Source organism: Salvelinus fontinalis, chromosome 21, assembly GCF_029448725.1.
Source record: "Salvelinus fontinalis isolate EN_2023a chromosome 21, ASM2944872v1, whole genome shotgun sequence".
Lineage (NCBI taxonomy): Eukaryota > Metazoa > Chordata > Actinopteri > Salmoniformes > Salmonidae > Salvelinus > Salvelinus fontinalis.
The window spans coordinates 16,524,150-16,548,342 of record NC_074685.1 but is presented as its reverse complement, the minus strand read 5'-3'; the positions used below and the strand labels follow the sequence as shown (position 1 = coordinate 16,548,342).

The window sequence follows — 24,193 nt, the reverse complement described above, 5'->3', positions numbered from 1 at the left end:
ACTCAACAATGATCAATTTCAAGACATTTTATTGAGACGTATATTTGTTGACCAAACATTATGCTGCTCTGTTTTACACAATATTCATTAGCTTCAGTTAAGTGTCTGACAATAAATATCAGATGGAAAAGCATGCAAAATCATTAAGGCTGAATAAGTCCCATACTATCAACATTGTTTCAGTGATGTCAAATGAAATAGAATCAAAAGAGAAATGGCATTGACATATTTGTGTGTTTGCTATGGTTGCAATCATTAGTAAATACAGGGTGAGGGTAGGGGTGCAGACATGGTCACTATACATACTTTCAAGGACACATTTTCTTTTATCTTCAAATTAGCACTGATAATTGCTATCCAAAGCAATGATAGAGATCCACATGATCAAGGCTTAGGGTCTTTGTTTCATCCAACAGTAACTATAACAAATAATTTGGTACAAAAATAACTGTCTGAACATGATAGGATAGAAAACAATGTAACCCTGCTGTCGTGTGTAACTCATGTAGTCATGAGAAAAAGGAATGTGCTCCCAGTTCAAATACTTCACAGATGCATCCTTTATCCCTTTCACTCCTTCCTGAACAACCCCTTCCTCCATTTCTCTACTTCCTTAACTCCTTCCTTCCTTAATTCCTTCCTCCCTTTCACTCAATGCAATTACTGAAAGCAATTTTAAGTCAAATCCAGGGGTCAGTTCTGAAAGGAGCAATGTTACAGAACGTGAAGATGTATCTGTTATACACAATACAGTTCGTATTGCCTGTCATGTACAGTGCCTGTCCAAAGTTTGGACACACCTACTCATTCCAGGATTTTTCTTTATTTTTACTATGTTCTATTATTGTAGAATAATAATGAAGACATCAAAACTATGAAATAACACATTTGGAATCATGTAGTAACCAAAAACGTGTTAAACAAGTCAAAATATATTTTATGTTTGAGATTCTTCAAGGAAGCCACCCTTTGCCTTGATGACAGCTTTGCACACTCTTGGCGTTCTCTCAACCAGCTGCATGGGGTAGTCATCTGGAATGCATTTCAATTAACAGGTGTGCCTTGTTAAAAGTTCATTTGTGGAATTTCTTTCCTTCTAAATGTATTTGAGCCAATCAGTTGTGTTGTGACAAGGTAGGGGTGGTATACAGAAGATAGCCCTATTTCGTAAAACACCAAGTCCATATTATGCCAAGAACAGCTCAAATAAGCAAAGAGAAATGACAGTCCATCATTATTTCAAGAGATGAAGGTCAGTCAATGCGGAAAATTTCAAGAACTTTGAAAGTTTCTTCAAGTGCAGTCTCAAAACCCATCAACCTCTATGATGAACCTGGCTCTCATGAGGACCGCCACAGGAAAGGAAGACCCAGAGTTATTTAGAATTCAAGGCACACTTAACCAGCACGGCTACACAGCATTCTGCAGTGATACACCATCCCATCTGGTTTGCGCTTAGTTGGACTATCATTTGTTTTTCAACAGGACAATGACCCAACACACCTCCAGGCTGTGTAAGGGCTATCTGACCAAGAACGAGAGTGATGGAGTGCTGCATCAGATGACCTGGCCTCCACAATCACCTGACCTCAACCCAATTGAGATGGTTTAGGATGAGTTGGACCGCAGAGTGAAGGAAAAGCAGCCAACAAGTGCTCAGCATATGTGGGAACTCCTTCAAGACTGTTGGAAAAGCATTCCAGGTGAAGTTGGTTGAGAGAATGGCAAGAATGTGCAAAGCTGTCATCAAGGCAAAGGGTGGCTACTTTGAAGAATCTAAAATGTAAAATAGATTTGTATTTGTTTAACAATGTTTTGGTTACTACATGATTCCAAATGTGTTACTTCATAGTTTTGATGTCTTCACTATTATTCTACAATGTAGAAAATAGTAAAAATAAAGAAAAACCCTTGAATGAGTAGGTGTTTCCAAACTTTTGACTGGTACTGTAGAATAGGGAATCCTATCAGCTCTATTAATTTAATTTCTATCTAAATGTTTCACCTCACTGTATACACCCCTGCATTCTCCTACGTACAATTCTTTTGGATCAGTGAAATCAGTGCGGACCAAAGGATCAACAAAATATACCAAAGTATAGGAACACAGAAATGGTTTCCACGTTGCTACTACAACACACTATAGAAAAACACAGAAATCCATTTGGAATGGAACATTATTGAGGAAAGATTAAATATTTGCTGTGCACTGGGTTGGATATTTAGAATAATTAGTTGAGACTGTCTCCTGATTGGGTCTCAAACTGTGTAGAATATTCTTTCTCCAGATTGGTGGGAATGTTTTTGAAACTAATTGGGTGTCTAGAATGTGGTTGATACTCTATTTCCTGTTTGAGTATCTACATAGAATGTGTTGGATACTTTCTCTTCTTATTAGGTATGTAGAAGGTGTAGACTGTTTCACATCTCTCCCGTCCTCTCTGAAGATACAGTCCCAGTAAAGTGCCATCATCCCCATCTCCGTCTGTCTCTTCATTCCAGCTCTGCCGGTGATGTGAGTTTAAGGAATGGGTGTAGAGATTGTAATCACGACATATGGTTGCCCTTCCTCTATTGAAATGTAAGCTGAAGGGAAGAAACATGCATGTTATTCAAACATCCTTTTCACCTTGTGTAACAACATTGTAATAACAGTTTGTCATTAATAACCAGATCCTGATCCATCTATTGCTGCTAAAACAAAAGCACACGTAGAATCTCTGCTATTAATATAACTGGACAGGTAAAAGCAGGTAAAATCTCCATGTTGCTTTTCACCATTCCATTAGAGCACATGAAGGGGAGGAAGCCTCTTTAGACTATGGAGATGCACCCTGTAAAAGTGAGCTCTAACCTCTGTGTTCTAGTACACAGACCTGTGTGGATCACGAGTGTTCCTCAGCGCTGCCACTGAAGGAGCGGCTGCGGATGTGGTTCCTCAGCTGTTCGATCAGTTCTGGGTTCTGCTGCTGGATCTGCTGGGCAAACTGCTGACCACTGCAAACAGAGGCCAGCCGGGCTGGCATTTAGGGTTTCTCTGCTTTACATACTAGGTTAATGTGGTCCTTGTGTCAAGTAAATTATAATACTGATAGATGAAGCATGCTACTTTGAGTCCCTCACAATTCTGAGCAAAAGAAATGTTGGACCAAAATTTAGCCTTTACTTTTAGGTAATCCTTGATCTGTCTGTTGCTTTTTAAAATGTGTAATTTGAGCCCTAAGGTCAGGAGCAGAGTCCCTGTGTATGTTACAGTCATGACCCTGTGGTGCTGACGTACGCTTCAATCAGGCTGGAGATGTCAGACAGTCCTCCCACTCCTGCTGCTGGACCCCCGACCGCATTGGACATCATCCCTGACATACTGCCCACAGAGAGAGCGAGGACGAGAGAGAATCCAAGAGTTATAAACGTGTCACACGCCATTTCAACAAAAACATCTGAGCATAATTGAAAAGTAATTCCTCAATTCTGACTTAAAGCAATGATAACAGCATTATGAATTAGGGGGATGGAGGGTATTTTTGTAAACTAAAACATCTTGATGGGCTGTGTCTCAATAGTTTCAGTGGGGTGTCTTTCATCTATTTAATAATAACACTTTTGTGGGCGCTTACATTTGTCCTACTTTCACACAAGTGTGTTTGTAGCATATCCCACCTCTGAGACACCAGAGAGTGGGGGTTATTTATCATAATCAGTGCAGATTAAGGAAAAGTTGAGGATGTAGCTTCACACTATTGAGCCACACAGCCCTGGGTATGCTGCTTAAACATGCAGAACACTCACAGCTGTTGCACTTGTTGGTTCTGCATCACACTGGCGGCCTGTGAACGCACACAAAGCCAGCAGAAAATCACCATGTCGCCCATTTAAATGTGTGAAAAAGACAGTTAACAGTGTTAAAGAGGAACGAGATGCATTCTCTAGTAGCATGGCTACTTAGCATCACAACAATGTCATAGCTGTCTAGTAAAACTATTCAAGGTTTCAGCCCAGCTGCTTCCATGAAGGATCGGTATGCTTATAAAGACATGCACTCTGCCTGGCAGGCATTCCTACTGCCAACTGTTCAATCAACCAGTCATGATCAGCCCCTTAAAAGTCCCCTGGCCCCTTGACAATGGCATTGGTGGAAAACCAGGCCAACTGTGTCAGGCATGGGGTCAATTTTAGGAAACATTCTTCACTAGTAACCGTATCACAAACACTCATAAAATAAGTATGAGGAACCAATGTCTAGGATTTGTCTAGACAAGGGATGGCCTTGGCCCTGGAAAGACTGCAATGTGCGTCAGACCTGGGTCAAAAATAGTATTAGTTTTCTTTCAAATACTGCAGGTAAGCTTGATTTAGCTTGCCCACTGTGATGGAACCAATGGAATAGTCCTAAAGTGCATGCCCCCGCCTACCACAACTGGTGCACCGTGTAAGCACACTTAAAGTACCTTAAAGTAAACTAAATCTTTTTCCACCCAGGTATGCTGTGTGCAGTTGTTTATTCTAGCCCATCACTAATCTCAGTCTTACCATGCTGATGAAGGCAGGGTTGTTGATAAGGCTGGCCATGTCAAATCCCAGTCCCATAGCCATCTGTAACAAGAAAACATTCAAAGGCTTCGTTAAGTTAAATCTGACAAGATAAATCTGTCCGTATATATAATATCATTTTGTACCACTGCTCAAAGCAGGAATATTAAACGTGTCTGATATAGCTGTTGACAGTGCTGGGGAAGCTACTCTGAAAATATAGTTTAACAAGCTACTAATTACTTCACACTGGAAGAAGTTAAGCTACACTAAAGCTACCTAAATGTAGTTTACTGAACTAAAGTTACTTTGAAATAGTAGTTCACTACATCCAAACTACTAAATCTGAAATGTTATAGACTACAAATTGCAAGAACAATTCACTCTGGAGTCAGATGTCAACAGAATGTGCAATTTAGCTTATCAAACACAAAAATTATGTTTCAAGTAATAATTAGGCATGTCTGATGCCATAAAAAAAGGAAATTTTTGCCTACTTCACTCATATTTTCTTTTCAAGAAAAAAGTAATGTGTAGTTCCAGTGATTTCTACACCGCTCCATGGCAAAAAATACTAAAAAACACTACCTAGAGTTGAATTTAGTTCAACTACCACCAAGCTACTGCTAAATGTAATTAAATTACTAGTTGAACTATATGTAGTTCACTACTCCCCAACACTGGCTGTTGACACAACTGGGACATCTTGATACACTTGGGTACCCGTGGGATATAAGATAAGTGTAATACATGAAGAATGCTTCTGAAAGTTTAGTTAAATGTAAATAAAGTGTATATTCTTGGAGGTGTAGTGACCGTATTTGTAGGGGAGTAATGACACATTATTACATGCAGTGTTAATGCTAACAATGTGAAATTGAGTTAAAAACTTCAGCAGCACTACTTACAGGACTGGATGCCTCTTTTTGTTTCTGCTCAGCGATCTTCAGGTTGGATTTGTAGGTGTCATTCTCTGGATCTAAAACCAGAGCTTTCTTGAAGTAGGAGATGGCCTCTGGGTACTTATTCATAGCAGTCAATGCCAATCTAGAGAAAAATGGAATAAGAGACATTGGAGCAGTGCAGTGAGTTTAACTCCTGAGCAAAATAATGACTATTTTCAAGCCAAATTCTTGCTCTATCATCTCATACGAACCAAAACAGTCAACAGATGCTATTGCTCCTTAAACAGTCCCAAAAAGAAATGTCATATTCCTCAAAAGATACATGACCACAATGGAAATAAGTCCTGACTTTGTGTGTTATCTTGGTGATTTTACTCATGTACATGTATGCCTTTTTCAAGTTTTATGTATGCTTGTTTTTAAAATTGTCAAAATAATAAACTAAATTAAGACCAGACATTTCCACTCCCTCCCATGTCTAACTCACCCCATTCTCCCATAGGCTTTACTGTAGCTAGGGTCGATCCCTATGGCCCTTTCACAGTCTCCCGTTGCCTCTGTGTAGTTCCCCAGTTTACTGTGTGCTGCAGCCCTGCGATGATGATAACAGCAACAGCCAGCCACACAACCAGACGCACTGGTTCATTTATTAGGACTCAGATCAATAAGGCATGCAAAGGCTGCAGCAGCTTGGTGTTCCTATAGCTAGTAGTCTAGTTCACCAGACCTACTGTATGTCTGACAAGGCACGCGAGGCTGTTGTGTGCCATGTCTTTCAGCTCAAACATACAGCAATTATGAGTGCATTGTGTATGCATGAAACAAGTCTATCGTAAGAGTTATACTCCAACTGTTCACAATAGGGACTTAGACATACATACACTACCGTTCAAAAGTTTGGGGTCACTTAGAAATGTCCTTGTTTTTGAAAGAAAAGCTATTGTTTTTGTCCATTAAAATAACATCAAATTGATCAGAAATACAGTGTAGACATTGTTAATGTTGTAAATAACTATTGTAGCTGGAAACGGCTGATTTTCTATGGAATATCTACATAGGCGTACAGAGGCCCATTATCAGCAACCATCACTCCTGTGTTCCAATGGCACGTTGTGTTAGCTAATCCAAGTTTATCATTTTAAAAGGCTAATTGATCATTAGAAACCCTTTTGTATTTATGTTAGCACAGCTGAAAACTGTTGTTCTGATTAAAGAAGCAATAAAATTGGCCTTCTTTAGACTAGTTGAGTATCTGGAGCGTCAGCATTTGTGGGTTCGATTACAGGCTCAAAATAGCCAGAAACAAATAACTTTCTTCTGAAACTCGTCAGACTATTCTTGTCCTGAGAAATGATGGCTATCCCAAGCGAGAAATTGCCAAGAAACTGAAGATCTCGCACAATGCTGTGTACTACTCCCTTCACAGAACAGCGCAAATTGTCTCTAACCAGAATAGAAAGAGGAGTGAGAGGCCCCGGCGCACAACTGAGCAAGAGGACAAATACATTAGAGTGTCTAGTTTGAGAAACAGATGCCTCACAAGTCCTCAACTGGCAGCTTCATTAAATAGTACCCACAAAACACCAGTCTCAACGTCAACAGTGAAGAGGCGACTCCGGGATGCTGGCCGCCTTTTCTTTCAAAAACAAGGATATTTCTAAGTGACCCCAAATCTTTGAACGGTAGTGTATATAATATAGGTGTTACACATATGTTCTGCATTTCTCATTTGAGTACAGTGTTAAATCTTGACCAATTCAGAAGTGCTTATGTGTACCTGTTACAGTAGTAGACAGCGTTTCGGAGGTCTAAATCGATGGCTTTTGTGTAACACTCCACCGCACAGCTGTAGTTCTCCTCTTTCATATGATTGTTCCCTGCGTATGAAATGGAGGTATCGCTTTTTGAGAGAATGCCAGTCTGATGATCAGATCACGTCTACTGACAAATGTTACTACAAAATTACCAAACAATGTCACTATGCGAACAAACTGTAGTACACTTGAACTTATCCAACGTGTATTTATCAGAAGTCTACAATACATATTCAAAGTGTCAAGTACCTTCATTCTTCAACTGTTCTGCCCTTTCTGTGTCTTCTGGTGACGGGGATGTCTCTGGTAGCACCAGGTTATTCTGGTCATTCTAATGAAATGCAGTCACATTTGTCTATCAAGCATTATACACACCTTTCCTTTTGTAGTGTACTGCATTTGCGAGATTACAACTGAATTGAGCATGATTGATTAACTGCACACAGACAGATGCATGTTGTAGATTGGGTAAAAGAGTTTGAAACAAGGTGGTGAATCAGAGAGTAACCTTCCCACCTTGAGGAGAGAGTTGAGGAATATTTCAGTGAGAGGTTGTGGTGCTGCGAGATGACAGTCACTGGAGTTGATCTTGAAGGTGGTCTCCAAACATTGTATGGCAACTCCAAGGGCAAAAACAGTGTTGCAATAGCATAATAGTAAACACTGAGTAGCTTCGATTCAATGGAACTGTTTATATTATGGTTATAGGTCCATTAGATAACATAGTGCATATGTTATTATAGTCCAAATGTGTTTACAAATCCTTGAATTGGAGAGAGCTGAATGCAGTTTTTTATAATCAGTTTTAGCAAAAACTTTGTGAACAGACAGTGATCCCACACTGACCTACCTTCGAGGCTTTCCTGCTCATCGGAATTCAAAGCAACACAGTGTGTTTGATCTCGCAGGAACTGCACAATAGAGAATGCCAAGCGCTTCTCCACTGCCATTTTCACTTCAAACAACTGGGCATGAGAGGTTTGGAGATAAAGAAGAATAGAATAGAATATTCAAGTTTGGGGACACATAGAATAGAATAGTATAGGAAATGTAAGGGATACATACAATAGAATAGAATAGAATACCACACAGTGAGAGGCTGCAGAGTTCCTTCAAACTAAAGAAGTGTCATGAATGGTTGTTTTATGACAGTTGAACAGTTCTATGGTTACTGGACTCCCTTACTTATGGTATCTCAAGTCACTGTAATGTGGTATGTTGGACCCAAGTTGTTAATACATGGCACCAAATATAGTATGTTACTCCCAGCGGAAAGATGCAAGTCTGTTTCCAAGACAACTCAAGGGAAAATTGTGTGTGTATAAGCCATTCTGTATAAGCAAAACACAGTTCAGTAATCACGAAACCCTCGGTATCATACACACATCACACACATACATTTGATAACTCTTCACTTCACTGTAGATTTCCCAAAATAAGTTACTACTGTTACTTGCAGCTGGACATTCAACGTAATTCAGATTTTGATGTGACACACATTCCACGTGATTTGATTGTGAGATATTGTATTACCGTACACTACAGTAATATCATTACTGCACTGCATAAACTTGCCAGGGGTAACATGTGCCATTATAAATTACACATAACCTACACAACAAGGGGCACATGGGAGAGACGGACCCCATGCTTTCCCATATTATAAGATAAACATGGCTTTGAAATAAAATATGACAGTATACAATCAATGTGTGGCAAAAAAAACAACAACTTTGATTTCAATTAATTATCTCTTGTGTGATCAATAGTTTTGCAACCATGCATAATAACCTCACAATGTTGACATTTGAAAAGTCTAAAATTCATAATCATGCCTGTTTGACATTTCAAGAACAGGCAACCTCTGTTCTGTTGACATAGTCCCTTCTAATAACAAAAGATGTAGTGTTGACATGGGATGATGCTGTGTAGCTATGTGATGTAATGCCGACTAGGGACTTGAGATGTCATCATGTCAACCTAATGCATCATAATCTAAAGTAAATAGCAGTCGTTGATGACAGGCATATATTGATTATTTACATAGCGTGTCCAAATACATCATCATCCATGATGATCACCGACAGTGCGCCCCTCTACCCATAGTCTGCAGCCTATAATAATGACTGAGCATCGCTATAATGAAGCAGCCATTCACTGGAGAAAAACAAAGGCAGGCTGGTATCTCTTTCCTATCCTTCTAAATATAGTACTGTAACATTGTAAATAACAACATTGATTCAAGGGATGTCATTCGACGCCCCCGCCCACCTACCTGAGATATTTTCCAGCAGACCCCGCTATGGTGTCATGAGAACTTCTGTCAGATTGATCGCATCTCCGGCGCCTGCGCATTTCACAACGGAAGTGAACAGATTCATAATAGCACGACTGGGGCTCATTTTAGTTCAATGCTGGAGCTGTCAAGTACAGCAAAGGTTGGAGGAGAGAGGGTTTGCGAATGGCACGCAAAAAACTGCATGAACTAGCTGTTGGCATGTTTTTGATAATAATTGTAGTGTGCCGAACACCTTGCAGGTAGGCTACTGTCAAAGTCGTGCTCGTGTTTGTTAATTCCACATTAATTATTGATGTTGCTGTGTTACTAGTTGCCATAGCTAAGGGAGGTACTATAATTAACCAAAGGCATGAATCATGTGTGACTTTTATAGGCATACCGTGCAAGCTATGAAACAAGAGAACTATGAGCTCCCCGGGTCTTATAAAGATTTAATGTATGGAGAGTATAACATTATTTCGTTGTTGTTAAAGCCGTAAAACTACACCTTACAAGTCCAGTTACCATTTTTTTTTAAAGGTTGGACATTGAGTATGTAATTTATGTACGCCAGTCCATTTTAAATTTTATGAGCGCATATCAAGTTTCCATCTCATTGCTGTTGAGGTCATGCCAAATAAGTCGGCTGGCTGGCTGGATGGACATCGTTAGCCAGGAAAAAAATGCACAGCATTTGTCTGTATTGGAGTTGTTGGGTGGTTCAAGTTCCGTGGCTTTGCCTATGACCTTTAATAATGTATTGTTTGTTTACTTAATCGTTTTCGCAATGACTCAAGGGTATATAGAAGCTATAGGCGCTTACACTTGATAGGATACATGTGCTTGATATTACAAAAACTGTGTTAGAACTACTGTGTAGTACATTGTTAGAACTACTGTGTAGTACATTGGCAATGTTACATTCTCTTAAGCCCACAGAACAGCCCAGAGACAATCTAACAGTAAGTTCTCACACTGCACTGCAACATTGTAGAGCTACTAGTTGTTACAGTGTAGCTAAAACAGTTAATAACAGTGTTTCATCATATATAGCTTTTATAACCTTGAGTCATTTGAGGTAAAAAGGAGAGACACTTTTTATGACATAGCCTACTATAATCTCAAGGTTATATCTAGGCTTGTAACCATTTTCACTAATATGTGTTGTGGGATCAGTTATCTGGGTAAATGTAACCAAGTGGTAGTGACGATCGTGCGAAAGTCTTAAAGGCCATTAAATAAAAGAAAATAGCATCTGACAGTCTGTAAATACTTAATATTTTCTAACCCAGTGGTCACTTTCTCAGTCAAAAAGCAAGCCAATATATACCGCTCAGATAAAAAAAAAAAAAAAAAACATGACTTAAACAATGTAACATTAACCTAATAAAAACAATTCTGTAGGGATGAGGTTTGTGCAGTAGGCCTAATACATTATCATAGCATATTGGCTATATGCCTAGCCTGGCAATTGTTCTATAAAACAATCCAGTTGCCTTGAATGCACTGACGTCGGAAGTAGAGGATTTCCGAATTCCCAGTGGTTTTGAACATGGCATTAGTCTCAGCGGAGGGAGAGAAAGAGCAGCAGAGGGTCCGCCTCTCACGGTCCTTGTTCTATCCTTCCTTTCCTCCGGTGAGACTGACCAGGGAGCGGACACCGTTTTCCACCAGATGGCGACACTCGAGTCGCACATCATCTGCCTCATGCACAACTGCATGTTATTCCTAAAACCAGAGAAAGTGAAATACTCCTCGATATTAAAATATACATGACGAGCTGCTAATAATAATAAAAACGCAGGGCTATCGATACACTTGTCTGCTCATTGATTGGACGTAGGGAGACGCGCATTTTATGTTTTGCAGCCAACAACATTAATGGCCTCTTTAATGTTGAATAAAAACAGTATTGACAGTGCTGAATAAAAAGATAGACATGTACTGACTCATAAAAACAGCAACTATTTCCTTTATTCTTTGACAGTCTCTCTCTGGTCATGGTTTTACAAGTCACGAAATCTCAGGTAGGCTAGTATCAAAACTTTGGCGCGATGATTTGAGATATGCGATTGGCCAGCGCAGGAGGCGCACTCGATTTAGCCACAGATCTCCCGGTCCACCCGGTAGCCTGAGTTTGTTTTTTCAGACAAATTAAATGGTTCCAAATGGGAGCACTTGGTCTCACCGGTGTACAGGGCTTCTGAACCAAGTGCATCTACGATCAACAACGCAACACGAAAAAAAGGAGCGCAAGCCTTTGTCGTTGGCTTTTCTACAGAAATATTTGGTGATTGACTAGGAATGCCAGTCGCGATCGATCGGTTGGTGACTACTGTTTTAACCTAACGCAATCGTTGCTTAATATGGACTGGTGCCATTTAGTCTAACTATGGGTGTGTGTGAAGATTAGAGTTTAAGATACATCTTTCCTTGTATTTCTTAGCGTTCCAGTATGTTTCCTAGAATTTACAGTATTTCAAGTTAATTAAATCAAACTGAGGTTATATGAAATGTACAAAAAGTTGCGAATGTCATGCACATGATTTTGTCGTTTTTTGTAATTATTTTATTTTCTCCAGTGTTTGGTTCTAAACCCGGTGTGAGAATGACGCTGCAGAATGGGCTGGTGTTACCTGTTACCAAAAACTGTTCCAATGCAGTCGCAGTAGCTAGCAGAGCAGACTACAACAACAGGAACACCCTGAGATGGGACCTGACCCCAGACCAGATCAAGACCATGACAGAGAGCCTGGTCCAGGGGATCAAACAGGTCTACGATGACATTGGATCTCTGGACGTAGAACAAGTGTCCATTGAAAACACCTTAAAAGCCCTGGCCAATGCCAAATCAGAATATTCAGGTAAGTTCAAATCAAATCAAATTTTATTTGTCACATACACATGGTTAGCAGATGTTAATGCGAGTGTAGCGAAATGCTTGTGCTTCTAGTTCCGACAATGCAGTAATAACCAACAAGTAATCTAACCTAACAATTCCACAACTACTACCTTATACACACAAGTGTAAAGGGATAAAGAATATGTACATTATTTATTGTCTGATCTGGGCCACACTGATCTTGGTTAATTAAAAGGTCACAAACGTGTTTTTAATGTTGAAACAGTGAAATCAAACTTTTTATATAGAGATGTCTCTCGCTTCACATTTTTTTATGCAGTAATTACACATTTTTAGACAACACTTCTGCTCCAGTTGTTTGAACTCAAAGCTCTTTTTGTTTCTTCCCTGGACCACTAATCTATAATGTATTTCTATAGTCTTCCCTGGACCACTAATCTATAATGTATTTCTATAGTCTACCCTGGACCACTAATCTATAATGTATTTCTATAGTCTACCCTGGACCACTAATCTATAATGTATTTCTATAGTCTACCCTGGACCACTAATCTATAATGTATTTCTATAGTCTACCCTGGACCACTAATCTATAATGTATTTCTATAGTCTACCCTGGACCACTAATCTATAATGTATTTCTATAGTCTACCCTGGACCACTAATCTATAATGTATTTCTATAGTCTACTCTGGACCACTAATCTATAATGTATTTCTATAGTCTACCCTGGACCAGCTGAATATGCCACCTTTATCTTGCCTGCATTTGTTCCCCAGCACAGCGCCATGTTCTGGATTTCCCCCAATACGTGTCTGCTTGTAAGGAGGTGCGCTCAGCGAGCACAGAAGCAGACAAGACGCTATCTGACTTTGATGTGGAGACAAGTATGAGGGAAGATGTGTTTCACAGAGTGATTGCCTTACAGGTACAATTAACTAATTAACTACCTATTAACTAACTAATGTAGGTACAATATATACATACACATATGGCCTAAATAATTTACGACAAAGTATGGAGGGAGCCAAATAATATTTATTTCAAGGTCATTTTGAGGTGTTATGTAATTAAATTGTTGGCTTTGGCTAGTTGGTAGCGTAGCATACTGAGAGTTCATTCGTTCTAAATGTGCCCTCATTTGATACCATTGGTTCATATTTAGCCTACAGTAATTTGATCCCGATAACGGTCTGGCACCAGCTGATGCCAAGTGGCTTGATCCCGCTAAAAAACACTGTTAGTCCACTGACCATCATTTTCACATATCATAGATAGTGAACTGGTCAATCCACACATTGACACATTATTTCATAATCAACCAATTGATTTGGATCAATAATCTGGAAGAGGTTTGTACTCCCAAAACACTGAGATGAGACAGTGTTCTCTCCAGACTATTTATTGCCCTTTGTAATGAAGTTGTATCCATGGCCACAGCTATTTCATTGAGAGACCAGATTAAGTCCTCACTGTCATTGGGGTCCTGGAAGCAGTCAAGGTACCGACAGACATTTGACGGTGGAGACCCCTCCAACCGCTGCCAGGTGGAGGCCTAGCGGACTGACAGAACCACACAAACACACACACCGCACACAGACAGACAGACGCACACAAACAAACACACACACCACACACAGACAGACAGACACACACAAACAAACACACACACCACACACAGACAGACAGACACACACAAACAAACACACACACCACACACAGACAGACAGACACACACAAACAAACACACACATAAATCACACCAAAGGTAGTCAATGGGACATATGGGTAATATTAAATGTTCTGCCAACATGGCACAAGTGCATCCTCAGAGAGTGGTCTGATTTTTTTCTTGCAGGAGAAGCAGCTGGACAATCTAACGCCTGAGGCCAAGAGATTCTTAGACCGTCTTATCACATTAGGGAAGAGGAATGGATTGCACTTGTCAAAGGATATACAGGAGGTAATACAAACTGGAGTTTCATACACATAAGGGAAAGGATTCCTCAGTTGCGCTTAAGTGCTGAAAACAACATTACATTTGTTTGAAGATTTGATATGAGGCTGTTATGTGATTTGTAGCGCTGAAAGTCAAACAGTCTATACTTTCGGCATTGTAGAGTTCTCATAACAATGTGGTATGTTCTTCACTCTCTAGGAAGTCAAAAGATTGTCAAAACTCATCAGTGAACTCTCAATCGACTTCAACCAAAATCTAAATGAGGAAAACACGTATCTAACATTCAGTGAAAATGAACTAAGTAAGCAGAACCAGCACTAAAAGAAGTGAAACGACTATCTATGATTGTCCTTCATACAGTGCATTCGGAAAGTATTCAGACCCCTTGACTTTTTCCACATCTTATTACGATACAGCCTTATTCGAAAATGTATTAAATTAATGGTTTTCCTCATCAATCTACACACAGTACCCCATAATGACGAAGCAAAAACAGGTTTTTAGACATTTTTGCAAATGTATATATTATGAAACAGAAATGTACATAAGTATTACATAAGTATTCAGAACCTTTGCTATTAGACTGGAAATTGAGCTCAGGTGCATCCTGTTTCCATTGATCATCCTTGAGATGTTTCTACAACTTGATTGGAGTTCACCTGTGGTAAATTCAATTGATTGGACATGATTTGGAAAGGCACACACATGTCTATATAAGGTCCCACAGTTGACAGTGCATGTCAGAGCAAAAACCAAGTCATGAGGTCAAAGGAATTGTCCGTAGAGCTCCGAGACAGGATTGTGTCGAGGCACAGATCTGGGGAAGGGTACCAAAACATTTCTGCAGCTTTTAAGGTCCCTAAGGACACAGTAGCCTCCATCATTATTACATGGAAGAAGTTTGGAATCACCAAGACTCTTCCTAGAGCAGCAGGGACTGGGAGCCTAGTCAGGATCGAGGGAAAGATGACCGGAGCAAAGTACAGAGAGATACTTGATGAAAACCTGCCACAGAGCTCTTAGGACCTCAGACTGGGGCAAAGGCTCTCCTTCCAACAGGACAATTGCCCTAAGCACACAGCCAAGACAATGCAAGAATGGCTTCGGGACAAGTCTCTGACAGTCCTTGAGTGGCCCAGCCAGAGCCCGGACTTGAACCCGATTAATCATCTCTGGAGAGACCTAAAAATAGCTGTGCAACAACGCTCTCCATCCAACCTGACAGAGCTTGAGAGTATCTGCAGAGAAGAATGGGAGAAACTCCCCAAATACAGGTGTGCGAAGCTTGTAGCGTTATACCGAAAAGACTCGAGGCTGTAATCGCTGCCAAAGGTGCTTCAACAAAGTACTGAGTAAAGGGTTTGACAACTTATGTAAATGTAATATTTCTGTTTTAGATTTTTTAAATAAATTTGCAAAAATATCTAAAAACCTGTTTTTGCTTTGTAATTATGGGGTATTGAGTTAAGATCAATGAGGGGGAAAAAACAGTTTAATCCATTTTAGAATAAGGCTGTAGTGTAACAAAATGTGGAAAGTCAAGGGATCTGAATACTCTCCGAAGGCACTGTGTATTCTTGTCATAATATGTTCTTCATATATCCTTGATATATCATTACCATGTTTCTCCGAATATTTGGGTGTTGACTCCTGCTTTTTGCCTCAAAGGTGGCCTAGCGGATAGCTATCTGAATGGTCTGGAGAAGACTGAGGACAGGCGGTACAAGGTAACCTTGGCATACCCTCACTACTACCCCCTGATGAAGAGGTGCCACATGGCTGAGACCAGGAGGAAGATGGAGACTGCTTTCCATAGCAGATGTAAGGAGGTAAAACCACCTGCTCTTGGTTCACATGTATTTTTAAAAAGAGTTATCCAAATAAAATGTGTAATGGATCAATATATTTATTTATTTATTGTTTGTTTGGTTGGTTGGTTGATCAATTGATTGATTGATAGTTTTTTTAATCAGCAGTGTTGTTTTGCCACTTGGCATCAATAACAACGTTTGGAATTATAAGGGTGCCAAGGGGTGCAGTTCCTTCAGAAATCAAGGCACCCTAAAAAAATGCAATATTATAATAAGTTTAAGCAACTTTTTCAGGGCATCCCCAAGACCAGTTTACTTATTGACAGAGTTCAGAGAGTTCTCATGAAAGTCAACATACAGTGTTTATGACCACGTGTGCCAGACTTCCTGAAAGTTTTCTATTTCCAGGTAAAAGATTGTCTTGTTGCAGGTAAACACAGTCATTCTGGAGAAGCTGATTAAGCTGAGGTCAAAGGTGGCACAGCTACTGGGTTTCAGTACCCACGCCAACTGTGTGCTTGAGATGAACATGGCCAAGAATACCAACAATGTGGCATGCTTTCTAGGTATGACCTCTTACTTGACTAAACAACTTGACCCTCCACTGTGTGTCAATATGGCAAAAACTCTTATTGCTCAACAGTAACCTCATAGAGATGGAAACGTATTATATCATTTTTCTGTATGCCTGACAAATATGAATAAATCAATGTAGAGCTTTATTACACAGTATTCAGATATGTAACAAACAGGTAATACCTTACCAATAGTCAGATTCGAAAAATGTTGGTCAGTCAGCTGCCTCTATTATTCAAATTGTGTGCTTCATTAACTTCTCTAGCACTGATAACAAAAACACAAAAATCACTTTTTGAAATTGAGGTGAGGTGTCATTCACTCAATTTTGATATACACTGCTCAAAAAAATAAAGGGAACACTTAAACAACACAATGTAACTCCAAGTCAATCACACTTCTGTGAAATCAAACTGTCCACTTAGGAAGCAACACTGATTGACAATAAATTTAACATGCTGTTGTGCAAATGGAATAGACAAAAGGTGGAAATTATAGGCAATTAGTAAGACACCCCCAAAAAAGGAATGGTTCTGCAGGTGGTGACCACAGACCACTTCTCAGTTCCTATGCTTCCTGGCTGATGTTTTGGTCACTTTTGAATGCTGCCGGTGCTTTCACTCTAGTGGTAGCATGAGACGGAGTCTACAACCCACACAAGTGGCTCAGGTAGTGCAGTTTATCCAGGATGGCACATCAATGCGAGCTGTGGCAAAAAGGTTTGCTGTGTCTGTCAGCGTAGTGTCCAGAGCATGGAGGCGCTACCAGGAGACAGGCCAGTACATCAGGAGACGTGGAGGAGGCCGTAGGAGGGCAACAACCCAGCAGCAGGACCGCTACCTCCGCCTTTGTGCAAGGAGGTGCACTGCCAGAGCCCTGCAAAATGACCTCCAGCAGGCCACAAATGTGCATGTGTCTGCTCAAACGGTCAGAAACAAACTCCATGAGGGTGGTATGAGGGCCCGACGTCCACAGGTGGGGGTTGTGCTTACAGCCCAACACCGTGCAGGACGTTTGGCATTTGCCAGAGAACACCAAGATTGGCAAATTCGCCACTGGCGCCCTGTGCTCTTCACAGATGAAAGCAGGTTCACACTGAGCACATGAGCACATGTGACAAACGTGACAGAGTCTGGAGACGCCGTGGAGAACGTTCTGCTGCCTGCAACATCCTCCAGCATGACCGGTTTGGCGGTGGGTCAGTCATGGTGTGGGGTGGCATTTCTTTGTGGGGCCGCACAGCCCTCCATGTGCTCGCCAGAGGTAGCCTGACTGCCATAGGTACCGAGATGAGATCCTCAGACCCCTTGTGAGACCATATGCTGACACATGCACATTTGTGGCCTGCTGGAGGTCATTTTGCAGGGCTCTGGCAGTGCACCTCCTTGCACAAAGGCGGAGGTAGCGGTCCTGCTGCTGGGTTGTTGCCCTCCTACGGCCTCCTCCACGTCTCCTGATGTACTGGCCTGTCTCCTGGTAGCGCCTCCATGCTCTGGACAATACGCTGACAGACACAGCAAACCTTTTTGCCACAGCTCGCATTGATGTGCCATCCTGGATGAACTGCACTACCTGAGCCACTTGTGTGGGTTGTAGACTCCGTCTCATGCTACCACTAGAGTGAGAGCACCGCCAGCATTCAAAAGTGACCAAAACATCAGCCAGGAAGCATAGGAACTGAGAAGTGGTCTGTGGTCACCACCTGCAGAACAATTCCTTTTTTGGGGGGGTCTTACTAATTGCCTATAATTTCCATCTTTTGTCTATTCCATTTGCACAACAGCATGTTAAATTTATTGTCAATCAGTGTTGCTTCCTAAGTGGACAGTTTGATTTCACAGAAGTGTGATTGACTTGGAGTTACATTGTGTTGTTTAAGTGTTCCCTTTATTTTTTTGAGCAGTGTATTTTCCATGTCCCCTACTTCACAGATGAGTTCTATGCGACACTGAAGCCGGTGGGAATCAAGGAAAGGAAGTATATCCTGGCCCTGAAGAAGAGGGACTGTGCCATGCGGGGAAAGGCCTTCGATGGACAGATCAACGCCTGGGACCTGCCCTACTACATGAATCAGGTGGAGCAGGTGAAGTTTGCTGTAGACAAGGACAAGCTGATCGAGTACTTCTCTCTGGAGGTGGTGACGGAGGGGTTGCTCAGTATCTACCAGGAACTGCTTGGCCTCAACTTTAAGCGGGTAAACAGCGCCCACGTGTGGCACGATAACGTCAGCCTCTACTCTGTACTGGACACGGCCACTGGGGAGGAGATTGGCCGGTTCTACTTGGACCTGCATCCCAGGTGAAAGGCCAGGGAAATATGAACATCAGCAGGACTGTGGGGTGCTATCGGGGCTATAGTTGTACACTCCTGCTAGGGATACAGGGTTAATTGCTCTCGTTGAAGCTACCATAGCACACTATTGTGGCTAATTTTAAGGTTCAGAGTGTGATTCACACTGTGCTTGATGTTGAGTCATTTACCTTGTGTCCTCTCTCCAGAGAAGGGAAGTACGGTCATGCTGCCTGCTTTGGGCTCCAGCCGGGCTGCCTGGGGCCTGATGGGAAACGTATGCTGCCGGTTGCGGCCATGGTGGCCAACTTCACCAAGCCTACAAAAGGCTGGCCCTCTCTGCTGCAGCACCACGAGGTGGAGACCTTCTTCCATGAGTTTGGCCACGTCATGCACGAGCTCTGCTCTAGGGTAGGCTTTTCTGCTGGGGAGTGATATTCAGTAGCATATCAGTAGCATATATTATGAAGTCAAGCACACATGGGGTGCATACGAAACACTAGCCTCGATTAAATTATCACCAGCATGGTCCTGAAGTGATACAGTGTATTATGATCTCCACGGCCCTCCCTAGACGACGTTCTCAGAGTTCAGTGGGACCCTGGTGGAGACAGACTTTGTGGAGGTGCCATCTCAGATGCTGGAGAACTGGGTATGGGAGAAGGAGCCCCTGAGGAGGATGTCTCGGCACTACAAAGACGGCAGCCCCATCCCTGACAACCTGCTCAACAAACTCATCGCCTCCAGAGTCGCCAACACAGGTCAGGGATCACACATACACTGTAATAAGGTAACTAAGAAGGGTAGTAGTGCATTTATCCCATTGGATCTATCGTACTGGATATACAGTGCATTCTGAAGGTATTCAGACCCCTTGACTTTTTTCACATTTTGTTACGTTACAGCCTTATTCAAACATGTTAAAAAAATGTATTCCTTCATTAATTTACACACAATACCATTGCTGCACAGCTATTTTCAGGTCTCTCTAGAGTTGTTCGATCGGGTTCAAGTCCGGGCTCTGGCTGGGACACTCAAGGACATTCAGAGACTTGCCCCGAAGCCACTCCTGCGTTGTCTTGGCTGTGTGCTTAGGGCCATTGCCCTGTTGGAAGGTGAACCTTCGCCCCAGTCTGAGGTCCTGAGCGCTCTGGAGCAGGTTTTCATCAAGGATCTCTCTGTACTTTGCTCCTTTCATCTTTCCCTTGATCCTGACTAGTCTCCCAGTCCCTGCCTCTGAAAAACATCTCCACAGCATAATGCTGCCACCACCATGCTTCACCGTAGGGATGGTGCCAGGTTTCCTCCAGATGTGACACTTGGCATTCAGGCCAAAGAGTTCAATATTGGTTTCTTCAGACCAGAGAATCCTGTTTATCATGGTCTTAGAGTTTTTTAGGTACATTTTGGCAAACTCCAAGAGGGCTTTCAATGTGCCATTTACTGAGGAGTGGCTTCCGTCTAGCCACTCTACCATAAAGGCCTGGTTGGTGGAGTGCTCTTTGGCCTGAATGCCAAGCGTCACATCTGGAGGAAACCTGGCACCATCCCTATGGTGAAGCATGGTGTTGGCAGCATTATGCTGTTGAGATGTCTTTCAGTGGCAGGGACTGGGAGACTATTCAGGATAAAGGGAAGATGAAAGGAGCAAAGTACAGAGAGATCCTTGATGAAAACCTGCTCCAGAGTGCTCAGGAACTCAGACTGGGGCGATGTTTTACCTTCCAACAGGACAACAACCCTAAGCATACAGCCAAGACAATGCAGGAGTGGCTTCGGGACAAGTCTCTGAATGTCCTTGAGTGGCCCAGCCAGAGCCTGGACTTGAACCTGATCGAACATCTCTGGAGAGAATTAAAATAGCTGTGCAGCGACACTCCCCATCCAACCTGACAAAGCTTGAGAGGATCTGCAGAGACAAATGGGAGAAACTCACCAAATACAGGTGTGCTATGCTTGTAGCGTCATACCCAAGAAGACTCAAGGCTGTAATCGCTGCCAACGGTGCATCAACAAAGTACTCAGTAAAGGGTCTGAATACTTATGTAAATGTGATATTTCAGTTAAATTTTTTTGTAAATTTGCAAAAATATCTAAAAACCTCTTTTTGCTTTGTCATTATGGGGTATTGTGTGTAGATTGATGAGGGAGAAAAAACAATTTAATCAATTTTAGAACAAGGCTGTAATGTAACAACATTTTGAAAAGGTCTAGGGGTCTAAATACTTTCCAAATGGATAGCATCCATAGTCTTTGGTAGCATGCATTTCTGTTCCCTTCAAATCCAAAATATTTGTTAAAATACCATTAAAATAACTTGACATCCAATAGACTCCCACTCATGTGCCTGTCTTGTTCAGGTCTGATGAACCTGCGTCAGGTAGTGCTTAGTAAAGTGGACCAGTCTCTGCACACCAAGTCCCATGCCGACACTGCCGAGGTGTTCGCCAAGCACTGCCAAGACATCCTGGGGATCCCCGCTACTCCAGGTCTCACACCAGTGATAATATAATGCCATTTAATTAGAATATGAATGTACATTACAATTCAAATATTAAAACAATGTTCTTCCCGTAATTATTTATTGTTCTTTAAGAATACAACATGATTATTTTTTACTCCAGGTACAAATATGACAGCTAGTTTTAGTCACTTGGCTGGGGGCTACGATGGCCAGTACTATGGCTACCTGTGGAGCGAGGTCTATTCCATGGACCTCTTCTTCAGTCGTTTCAAAAAGGAAGGAATCATGAACCCCAAGGTGTGGCAAAATCAATCCACTCCCCATTCATCTTGAGTTAACATATTTAAAAATTGGTATGCATCTATACTTTTCATAAAGAAAGAATTTAAGCCTTCAAGTTCCATTTGATTGGCAAGCATCTTTGAGTGCTACCTTGTGTGTGAGTAAAATTACACCATTTATCATACTCTACTCTTATGTACCCAAAATGTACTTAAATTTAAGCCTTAAAGTTTGACTGACATGTTTTGTATGCCCATCTTATCATCAGGTGGGGAAGGAGTACAGAAGGGTGATTCTGGAGGCTGGTGGTTCTGTGGATGGAAGGGACATGCTGAAGACCTTCCTGGGTCGTGAACCTTGCCAGGATGCCTTCTTTCAATGCAAGGGATTGGCCAAAGCTGAGGGAACACTGAATGGTCGTCACTGACTCCCTCTCACTCCACATTAAAAGGATATTTTGGGATTTGGGCAAAGAGGCTCTTTGAAGAACTTCCTTCAAACTGACAATATGATGACAATATTTTTTGCTTTTTGTACAGTTTATATACATGCCTTCAGAAAGTATACACACCCCTTGACTTTTCCAAATGTTGTTGTGTTACAGCCTGAATTTAAAATGGATTCAATTGAGATGTTATGGCACTGGCCTACACACAATACCCCATTATGTCACAGTCGAATTCAGTTTTTCTATTAATTAAAAATGAAAAGATGAAATGCCTTGATTCAATAAGTATTCAACCTCTTTGGTATGGCAAGCCTAAATATGTTCAAGAGTAAAAATGTGCTTAATAAGTAACAAAATAAGTTGCATGACTACCTCATCTCTGTACCCCACACATACAATTACCTTTAAGGTCCCTCAGTTGAGCAGTGCATTTCAAACACAGATTCAACCACAAAGACCAGGGATGTTTTCCAATGCCTCAAAAAGAAGGGCACCTATTGGTAAATGGGTAAAAATAAAAAAGCAGACATTGAATATCCCTTTGAGCATGGTGAAGTTATTAATTACACTTTTTGTCCTGAATACAAAGTGTAATGTTTTGGGCAAATCCAATACAACACGTTACTGAGTACCACTCTCCAAATTTTCAAGCATAGTGGTGGCTGAATGTTATGGGTATGCTTATAATCGTTAATGACTGGGGAGTTTTTCAGGATAAAAAAGAAACAGAATGGAGAAAAGCACTGGCAAAATCCTAGAGTAAAACCTGGTTCAGTCTGCTTTCCACCAGACCAGACACCAGACCTTTTTAAAATTTGATTTAATCATTTTTTACTTCAGTTTATTTTAGTAAATACTTTCTTAACACTTTTTCTTCTTAAAACTGCATTGTTAAGGGCTTGTAAGTAAGCATTTCACTGTAAGGTCTACACCTGCTGTATTCGGCGCATGTCACAAATAACATTTGATTTGATTTAAGACACAAGGCCAAATCTACACTTGAGTTACTTACCAAGAAGACAGTGAATGTTCCTGATTAACCGTTTTCACTTAAATTTACTTGAAAATCTATGGCAAGACCTGGAAATATTTATCAAGCAATGATCAACAACCAATTTGACATGGCTTGAGGAATTTTGAAAAGAATAATGGTCAAATGGTGCACAATCCAGGTGTGGAAATCTCTTAGGGACTTACCCAGAAAGACTCACAACTGTAATCGTTGCCAAAGGTGCTTCTAAAAAATATTGAAAACTTATGTAAATTAGATATTTCTGGGTTTTCATTTTCAATAAATATGAATACATTTCTAAAAACATGTTTTCACTTTGTCATTATGGGGCCTTGTGTGTAGATTGGTGAAGAAAAAAATCTATTTAATCCATTTTCAATTCATGCTGTAACACAACAAAATGTGGAATAAATCAAGGGGTATCAATACTGTCTGAAGGCACTGTATCGGTTGTTATTGTATTGGAGTTGCCATGTTTAATTTTAGCTCCCGAGTGGTGTGCGGTCTAAGGCACTGCATCTCAGTGCTAGAGGCGTCACTACAGACCCTGGTTCGATCCCAGGCAGTATCACAACTGGCCGTGATTGGGAGTCCCATAGAGTGGCACACAATTGTCCCAGCGTCGTCCGGGTTAGGGGAGGGTTTGACCGGGTAGGCCGTCATTGTAAATAAGAATTTGTTCTTCACTGACTTGTCTAGTTAAATAAAGGTTAAATTAAACATTTAAAAATTATAATTCTGTTAATTGTTTGAGTGCCATACAAGATGGTGCCGAAAGAGATAGCAGCTTCGATTCAAGTCCTTAGGAAAATGTGTAGTATTTCGTTTTTTTATGTATTATTTATTACATTGTTAGCCCAGAAAACCTTAAGTGTTATTATAATTATTTGATATCAGAGAGACGTCAACTTACCAGCACAACCAGCGCCATGACCAGGAATCCGACTTTCCCAAAGCGGAT

The 24,193-nt window shown here is 41.2% G+C and overlaps 2 protein-coding genes across 5 annotated transcripts; one reads left to right on the top strand and one right to left on the bottom strand.

Annotated features, from left to right (window-relative positions):
- Nucleotides 1-12: 12 nt before the first annotated feature.
- sgtb (small glutamine rich tetratricopeptide repeat co-chaperone beta) lies at nucleotides 13-9,624 on the bottom strand. Of its 4 annotated transcripts, none has more exons than XM_055874125.1 (12): nucleotides 9,525-9,624; nucleotides 8,100-8,214; nucleotides 7,766-7,869; nucleotides 7,499-7,580; nucleotides 7,213-7,312; nucleotides 5,923-6,072; nucleotides 5,439-5,577; nucleotides 4,531-4,593; nucleotides 3,790-3,827; nucleotides 3,281-3,364; nucleotides 2,855-2,997; nucleotides 13-2,586 (listed from the first exon to the last, which is right to left on the bottom strand). In XM_055874125.1, the coding sequence occupies exons 2-11, from the start codon at nucleotides 8,197-8,199 to the stop codon at nucleotides 2,886-2,888; spliced, it is 972 nt and encodes a 323-aa protein (XP_055730100.1). In that variant the 5' UTR covers nucleotides 8,200-8,214; nucleotides 9,525-9,624; the 3' UTR covers nucleotides 13-2,586; nucleotides 2,855-2,885. The 4 variants fall into 4 exon arrangements, with proteins under 4 accessions (XP_055730100.1, XP_055730099.1, XP_055730102.1 ...); XM_055874124.1 differs by having other exon boundaries at nucleotides 2,877-2,997; XM_055874127.1 differs by having other exon boundaries at nucleotides 2,877-2,997; nucleotides 5,923-6,027.
- On the top strand, nucleotides 9,602-23,962 carry nln (neurolysin (metallopeptidase M3 family)). The gene is made up of 13 exons (XM_055874118.1): nucleotides 9,602-9,787; nucleotides 12,110-12,391; nucleotides 13,170-13,318; nucleotides 14,249-14,353; nucleotides 14,549-14,651; nucleotides 16,019-16,179; nucleotides 16,592-16,727; nucleotides 18,669-19,035; nucleotides 19,236-19,437; nucleotides 19,601-19,787; nucleotides 21,387-21,515; nucleotides 21,651-21,787; nucleotides 22,041-23,962. Exons 2-13 carry the CDS (start codon nucleotides 12,136-12,138, stop codon nucleotides 22,197-22,199), a joined length of 2,091 nt encoding a protein of 696 aa, XP_055730093.1. The 5' UTR covers nucleotides 9,602-9,787; nucleotides 12,110-12,135; the 3' UTR covers nucleotides 22,200-23,962.
- Nucleotides 23,963-24,193: the final 231 nt, after the last annotated feature.

Coding starts and splice junctions, on each gene's coding strand:
- nln (XM_055874118.1), top strand. CDS start 12,136: ATGACGCTGCAGAATGGGCTGGTGTTACCTGTTACCAAAAACTGTTCC. Junction 12,392..13,169: donor TGCCAAATCAGAATATTCAG/GTAAGTTCAAAT, acceptor TTTGTTCCCCAG/CACAGCGCCATGTTCTGGAT. Junction 16,180..16,591: donor TCCATAGCAGATGTAAGGAG/GTAAAACCACCT, acceptor GTCTTGTTGCAG/GTAAACACAGTCATTCTGGA.
- sgtb (XM_055874125.1), bottom strand. CDS start 8,199: ATGGCAGTGGAGAAGCGCTTGGCATTCTCTATTGTGCAGTTCCTGCGA. Junction 7,581..7,765: donor TCCTCAACTCTCTCCTCAAG/GTGGGAAGGTTA, acceptor GCATTTCATTAG/AATGACCAGAATAACCTGGT. Junction 2,998..3,280: donor ATCTCCAGCCTGATTGAAGC/GTACGTCAGCAC, acceptor CTCTGTTTGCAG/TGGTCAGCAGTTTGCCCAGC.